This window comes from Garra rufa, chromosome 24, assembly GCF_049309525.1.
Source record: "Garra rufa chromosome 24, GarRuf1.0, whole genome shotgun sequence".
Classification (NCBI taxonomy): domain Eukaryota; kingdom Metazoa; phylum Chordata; class Actinopteri; order Cypriniformes; family Cyprinidae; genus Garra; species Garra rufa.
This window is the reverse complement of record NC_133384.1, coordinates 35,162,958-35,170,720: the sequence shown is the minus strand read 5'-3', so window position 1 is coordinate 35,170,720 and position 7,763 is coordinate 35,162,958. Positions and strand designations below refer to the sequence as shown.

At 37.6% G+C, this 7,763-nt stretch overlaps 1 protein-coding gene across 2 annotated transcripts in view; it reads right to left on the bottom strand.

The window, feature by feature from the left end:
* Positions 1-12: 12 nt before the first annotated feature.
* rab11fip3 (RAB11 family interacting protein 3 (class II)) overlaps positions 13-7,763 on the bottom strand; it is a 37,935-nt gene continuing 30,184 nt past the window's right edge. For both annotated transcript variants that reach the window (XM_073830501.1, XM_073830500.1), the window contains 8 exons: positions 7,506-7,541; positions 7,143-7,230; positions 5,694-5,938; positions 4,595-4,676; positions 4,334-4,471; positions 4,097-4,252; positions 1,875-2,015; positions 13-1,791 (listed from right to left, as the gene is read on the bottom strand). In XM_073830501.1, coding sequence (XP_073686602.1) covers positions 1,678-1,791; positions 1,875-2,015; positions 4,097-4,252; positions 4,334-4,471; positions 4,595-4,676; positions 5,694-5,938; positions 7,143-7,230; positions 7,506-7,541 — 1,000 coding nt within the window. In that variant the 3' untranslated portion in view covers positions 13-1,677. The remainder of the gene's footprint in view (positions 1,792-1,874; positions 2,016-4,096; positions 4,253-4,333; positions 4,472-4,594; positions 4,677-5,693; positions 5,939-7,142; positions 7,231-7,505; positions 7,542-7,763) is intronic.

The following is a 7,763-nucleotide window of genomic DNA, read 5'->3' as shown; positions in this document are numbered from 1 at the left end:
CCACAAAGAACGTATTTGCACTTAATTTATTGGTGACTAATTTTATTTTCACTTTTCTTTTAACCTTCATACAATTATTTGAAAATCTATAAGACCCCGAACAGTAAAAGATACATCTTAGGGGGGGCATCTTCAAAAAAAAAGCAAAACATTCAACAGAAGACAATACTGATATCTTTCATTTATACAGTAACCTTAACAATTAGAGTAAACATCATTTTTTATACAATTGTATCCTTCATTAAGAGGAGTCTGTTTTCTTTTATTAACATGTATTTATAACTATTATTAGTCTAAGTGGCAAGCAGAACTCCTTCTAAGCTGTGAAATGTTGTCTTTGGACACTGGAAAAGTGTTGTTGACATATCTTAAATCTTATACAACAGCTGTTTAACATCAGACAGATCGAGAGCAGTAGATTCGGGTCTTCCCTTATTGTCTCTTTAAGGAAATTAAGGAACGAGACAGTCGGCGGCAAATTCACAGAAGCAACGTTCCCGCGCTTTAATGTCCATCAGTATGATTACAGTAGCTCTAAAACAGCCGTACAGACGGGACAGCAGCGAAGTCGTCTTCAAATGTTCTCCAGCAACTGATCGTGAGTCAGAGAAGAGGGGAAAATGTGGACTGCAACGTGCTTTTCCACAATCCAAAAAGAGGAAATAGAAGATTAGGTTTAATCTTTCGTTTAAACTTATTGAAAACTGGATTTTCCGGAGGAAAAGGTGAAAATCAAACATGCTTGTCCCGGATGAGAGGGAAGTAGTACATCCACAATGGCAGATCAGTCAGGTGGAAGACAAAATGAAACGTAATCTTATTTCCTTTTGTCCATAAAAATACGATTCCAAGAACGAAGGCTCCGTTCTAGATTGATATTTACATCCAAATTCACCAGAGAGAAACAGAGTTTGGAAATGCTTTTTTTGCATTTCCCTTCTGCTTCTTTTTCCCGCCAACGTTGATAAAACAGCTTAAACAATTTAAATAGCAAACAGAATTTTCTTAAAATAAAATCATCTGAAGTGCAATGAACATTTCCAGTGAGATTTCAACAGTCCTTTGTACAGAAATTCAAAGTCTTTCGGAAACGATCCAGGATTACAGGAGGCGTCACACGGATATTCTCAGCTAGAAATCGCACAGGATCAAACCTTACCCACAATGCCACTCTGACAACTCCCTCGGTGGGCGTCAGTCTTTCCCGATCCTTTGCGTTCCGCATCATTGTAATAAATAAGAATTTAAAGAAAAAACGTGAACAGCACAAACATTCAGCGAAAACTCGTTTACGAGCCAAATGGTACGCACACGCTCAACCCTCAGGTCAGCAAATGTCCCTCACATGGGCTAACGGTGTGACTGCGTGAAGCAGACTTAAACTGGTCGCTTAGAACAAACTAGTTTCTTACACTGAAATCCAATCTATGAATTGTGAACACACACAAACACAGAAGTAGCAGGCACCTCAATCCCAAAACACAGGGAAGTCACAGGAACCGAAGGACAGGGTCGTTCACACTTACGCTCTCACGCTCATACGGCGAACAGTGCTCTGAATTATTAAATAATTTGATCAACAATGATTGGATTCTTCACATCATCTCCAGATCTGTTCTTTATCCCTCTCGCCTCCCGTTTTAGTTCATAAATTAGTTCAAGTCATCGTTATGATGATTATTTGACCTCCAGGATGGAGGGGTTGGACTCCATGATGGCGACGATGATGCGGTCGATGTAGTCCTGCAGGCGGAAGTTGATCTCCTCCTGTTTGTGGATGGCCTCCATCAGCTGTACACACATATGCACACATTAAATATCAGGACAAGTGTTCATACTAAAAGCATAAATGAGTATGATAGTGTGATACTGACCTCAGTGCGGGAGACGTTGTTGATTTCGGCGGCGAGCGACTCGGAGAGAGACTCGGTAAACAGGCTCTTTGCTCCCTGGATGCTCAGATTAATGATTTGACCGTTTAGTTCGTCGTTCTGCTCCTTTAGACTGCGGTTGTCCTGCACACAGAGACAGAATCACAACTGAGATATTTGTCCAGTTTAAGTCTGAGTTTACCAGTTTGAGACTTTGGTGTGGAATTATCTGTTTTTCTTTCAGTGTTGACTCATTTGAGTCAGTTTTTCGGAGATCGACACTTCTTGACTGGCAAGACGGCTGTGAGCGGAAACTCGAATAGTGTGAGTAAGTTGTTCAAAAACTTTCTTTTTAATAAACTCTGTGTACACGAACAATGTTCTCAATGTTCGAGTTCATGTGTAGAGACCCAGGCGATACTTCGAGCAAAGTTTCATGGTGTGTCGAGCCTTCTTAGTGTTGTAAAAATATTGATTTTGATGCGCTCAAATGTATGCCCCTAGTTCTCCCATTCACCGGCCATTGACTACAAAACGAAATCACGGTCAATCTCAAAAACGGCTCGTTTGTCGTAATTATGCTTTTAGATATAAGTTTGTCTCGTTTACAGTAAAAAAACAGCCCAGGTTGCATTTTGGCAACAGTTATCCTTTAAATCTTCTGGGTTTGTGTTTACCAGTTTGAGTCTGTGATAACCAGTCTGAGTTTACCAGTTTGAGTCCTGGGTCTGTCTTTACCTGTTTTTTAGACTGTTGACTAATTTGAGTCTAACTGTTTGAGTCTTCTGGGTTTGTGTTTACCGGTTTGAGTCTGTTTACTAGTCTAGGGCCGTGTTCACACTTGCTGTCCTTTTTCAAACTGCCAGCGTCTGTTTTACATTCTAATCCTATGGAGTAAACCGTCTTTTCAAAAAAGCCCTAGCGCTTTTTTTAAACGCCACCGCCGGCGTCTTTTTTTGCAGCTAAGAGCGTCTTTTTAAGTTGAAAAAAGTTGAACTTTTTTTTAAGAAAACGCCCTACGTCAAGCGCTTTTTTGACAGCTGACCAATGACAAGCGAGTAGCGGGACCTATCGTTTCCATAACAACAAAAACAACAAGAAAAAAACGGAGAAGTTGCCAGTAGATAAACTTATCGTACTAGTTTCGGAGCACAAGGAGTTGTATGATATGAGTAAACAACTCTATCGTAATATACATCACAAAGAGGCTCTTTCTCGACATTTCTTCACCACATAGCACTACGCTACTGTTGCAGCTGTTGTTATAGCAACAAAAGACGCACTCGGCTGCTTTTTGTAACAGAACGCTGCCAGCTTTTTTTTTTTTACTAAAAAAACGCCCTAGTCAACTTTTTCTTGTGAAAAAAGAGTTTACCAGTTTGAGTCCTAAGCGTGTAGTTACGTGTTTTTTCTTTTCAGTCTGTGTTGACTAATTTAATTCTGTTTACTATTTTTTTTTTGACTGTGTTGATTAATTTGAGTCTGTTTGCCTGTTTCCACCTTTTGGGTTTGTGTTTATTAGTTTTAGTCTGTGTTTACCAGTCTGAGTTTATCAGTTTGAGTTCTGGGAGTGTAGCTATTTATTTTTTAGACAGTGTTGGCTAATTCAAGTCTGTTTACCTGCTTTTTATTGTATGTTGACCGTTGTACATTTGCGTTTACCTGTTTAAGACATTTGGGTCTATGTTTACCTGTTTAAAGTCACTCTTAACTAGTATGAGCTTACCTGTTTGAGTCTTGTTTTATTCTTTACCTGTTTTGGGTTTGTTATTTTATTTTTAGCTTTTGTTGACATGTTTAAGTTTGTAACCTGTTTGGATCAGTATTTACTCAAGCCTGTGTTTACCTGTCTATGAGTCTATGCTGACCAGTTTGAGTTTGCTTTTAAGTCTGTTTTTAGAAGTTTGATTAACCTTATTGTGTCTGTTTATCTTAATATTTTGGGGTTGTGTTTATCTGTTTTAGTAAGATATTAATTTTTTTTGTGTTGACCATTTTGAGGTAGTTTTCCTGGTTAAATTATCCAGGCCTGTTGTTACCTGATCAATCTGAATGTGCATTTAAGTTTGCCGTTAGCCTTTTGAATCTGGGTACATCCGTTTAAGCCTGTTTTTTTACCAATTTCTGTGAGTTTTTACCAGTGTAAGTCTGTGTTTGAGTGTGTCTTAACCTGTTTGAGCCTGCTGCTTTTGAGTCTGCGTTGACCAGTTTGAGTGTTTCTGTACCTGTTTGAGTCTGCGTATCTCCTGCTCCAGCTCATTCTCTCTCATGTGAGTGTTGTATTCCTGCAGCCCAGAGCTGGCCGATCGTCCTCGTCTCGCTTCGGTCTCCAACTTAAACAGCTGCAGGTGTTCCAGCTGCTTTCTCAAGTCCTCTATCAACTACACACACACAGAGAAGCCATTAACAAAGACAAACACACGTGCAACCCCACCTATAAAGACAAACAGAAGACAACTCACCCCCTGAGTGCACTCCTTCTCTTTCTGGTTCGTATGACGTTCATGGGTCAGTTTGTCAGACATTTTTCTGCGAGATTCGATTTCCTCATTCAGTCGATCCGAGACATCATCCACCTCATCTTGAAGTTTTCTCTTTTCCTGCAAAATTGAGATTGTAAAAATAGGTTTGACAGTCAATAACTCTTCTTAGTTCACTAATCATTGGCAGATGTGACAAACAGGTCATTTTGGTGGTGTTTGAGACTCTGTGTGTGTTGGTACCTCCTCCAGTCTCTCAATGTTGGCTCTCAGACAGGGAACACATGACCTTAGCTCACTGTTCTCCTCATCCAACTGTTGCAACCTGAACACATATGGGCACACAGACAAAAATGTACCATGATATTTTCTTTTTGGGCAGAGCACACAATGAAAACATTCAAACACAATACTGGGTGAGAGAAAACAAAAGTCTATGTTAACACAGCCGAATTATATTAAACACAGAGCCAAGTCATCTCAGAGCTTCTTGAAACCATCAAATCGAATTTTTGCTGTTTTCCACTAGATGGCAGCCACATCTTGTTCACACACAAAAATAACAGATTAAAGCTCTTTTTTTAAAAGTTTGTCCAAACCAGACTTGACTTTCTGCATAAAACATGTTGGTTGCCCAGAGCAAAATTTCTCAAAATTCCATTCCACATTAATCATTAAGTGGAAACACTGCAGGCAAAAATGTTGTTTTTTTAATGCACCTGTCAAATTTGAGATTTTGGACTTTTCGGTTTTTCATAGTGTTTTTTTAGACTAGTGGAAAGAAAACATCCAAAAGACACTGTTAAGTGTTTCTTTTATAGCACTTTATCCATTTCTGTCAATATATTTAAATTACAATACACGTTTTCAAACGTTTTCCCAAAATGAGTTTTTTCTTCTACACTGAGCCATGAATCTCCACTTCAGGAGAACACACACCAAACTTTACATTTTTATTCATGTCTATATCCTGAAGGTTTTTACAGTGGGATTTGTTCATATATAATTTGCTTGATTTTATACATGAGATTCCCCAAATCCCCTCTGTAAAAACTATTGACCTAATATGTTAAAAAAAATTAAACAAGAATTTTAAAACTGACTTCATCCAGTGTTTAGACTTTTGTTCTAGAAATGTATTCAAATGAGCACATACTTCATTAAATAATGGCTCATTTGCATATTTAAATATAACATTTTAGAAAACTTGTAATACAAACAATGTTTGCAATTATCAATGTAATCAATCAACTGGGTAAGTAAGTTCATAACTGTTAGTTAATTTTTTTACCCTTTTCACCTGCAGTGTCTCGCCTTAAACACATATTGTGTCTGAACTCACCTGGCCTGGAGGTTCTCGATCTCCAGGTCTCTCTCTCGCTGGAGTTTGTTCAGAGCTTCTCTGTGTTTACGGGTGTATGCGAATAAGTTCTCCTCCTCGCGCAGTTCCTGCTCCTTCAGCTGCTCCTCCAGAGCGTTTGCGCGGTGGACGAGAGTGAGGTTCTCCTGCCGCAGGCGCGCATGCTGCTCTTCGCTCTCCGTCGAGTCTTTCTCCAGCTCGCACACGCGCTTCTCCAACAGCAACACCTGCAGGACAGACACATGCTTTGTTCCTCATGCAAATCACAAAACATTAGTTTTTGTATTCTGTCCATTCCTTGCAGATAATTTTGCATTTTTGACTACGCTGTCACTATCAGATGAGAACAAAATTTTAACTAAGATGAATAAAGACACCATTGTTACCTTTAGAGCTGCTTAGATAGTATTTTTTTTTAAGTCAAAATTTAATAGTCCACCAGTAACATTTTGCATTGAATGGCATCATATTACAACAAGAGTCTTTAAACTGCCATAATATCCAGCTGTTACTGCAATTTAACTAATTTTACCTACACTACCAGTCAAGTTTTTGAACAGTGAGATTTGTAATGTTTTTTATTTGATCCAAATTTACAGCAATATTTTTACTTTTTAAAATAAGTGTTTTCTATTTGAAAATATGTAAAAATGTAATTTATTCCTGAGATTTCAAAGCTGAATTTTTAACATCATAACTCCTCTTATGATCCTTCTGAAATCCTTCTAATATTCTGATTTGCTGTGATTCTGATGTGACACTGAAGACTGGAGTAATGATGCTAAAAATTTCAGCTTTGATCACAGGAATAAATTACATTTAAAAATATATTCAAATAGAAAGCAGTTATTTTAAATAGTAAAAAGATTTCAAAATTTTACTGCTTTTGCTGTACTTTAAATCAAATAAATGCAAGCTTGGCGAGCAGAAGAGACTTCTTTAAAAACAATAAAAATCTTACTGTTCAAAAACCTTTGACTGGTAGTGTACTTTAATTTAATAAACACATTTCTAAAATCATTTAAATGTATAATTTTTTTTTAATATGGCAGAAAAATTATGCAACATCAACACTTATTCAACCAAGCTGAAAAATGACACTCTTCTATAGATCTGCTTATAGTTGAACTGAACTTCATAATACTAATCAATAAACTTTAAACGTTATTGAAAACAATTAAATCAACATCAAACTGACTTATATTCAAATTCCAATGTCATTATTTATCATTGATTCTGTTATTTTTCTGTTTATTTGGTATAATCTGCTTTTTTATATAGAGCTACATACATACAGTTGAAAACTGTAGAACTTTACACTGACATTTTAGGTCACTTTTTGCCATTGGATGACAAAACTATCAATGCAATCCACCATAAATGCACCATTTGAACAAGTCTGATGCAACATTTCCATATGCATTACCGAACCTTGTCTGTGATGTCACGATCCGCAAGGTCTAAAATGTCTTGAGTCAGATCTCCCATGGCATCCAGAGTGCCAGACTGCTGCAAGTGTCTGAAAAACACAAATAAACACTGTTTCTCTGCTAAACCATAAACCAGCATGAATTTCCATGCTGGTCCAGCATGTTTTTTTTTTTTTTTTTTTTTTGCCATTAAAGTTCAACTTAAGTCAACCAAGAACACAAAAAAAAAACATTTATTTTTCTCGTTTCTTGGTACAAAATTTGGCAGATATTAAGTTCTGCTAAATTTGCAAGCAAAATGGCTTAAGATCTAACTTGTGTTTTCTGAGAAATTTTCGTTGAATTGAGAGGGAGAGGATCTCACCTTGCTGCTTTCTTACTGGACATTCTCTTGCTGGAACTATAAAAGAGAGAACAAACAGGAAACGGGTTAGGAAGAGAGAGCGGGAAAAGAGGAAAAACTCTCTTTCCATTGGTGACCTGTGAACCACGGGTCAAAAAACACCCAGCGAAGCGCTGAAGTTTGGGGCCGTCAGCTCTTTCTGCAGGTTGAAGGCTGAATCAATGCTCTTCTTTCAATGGAAATGACCTCACAGCACACGGAAATAAACACACTGTATTT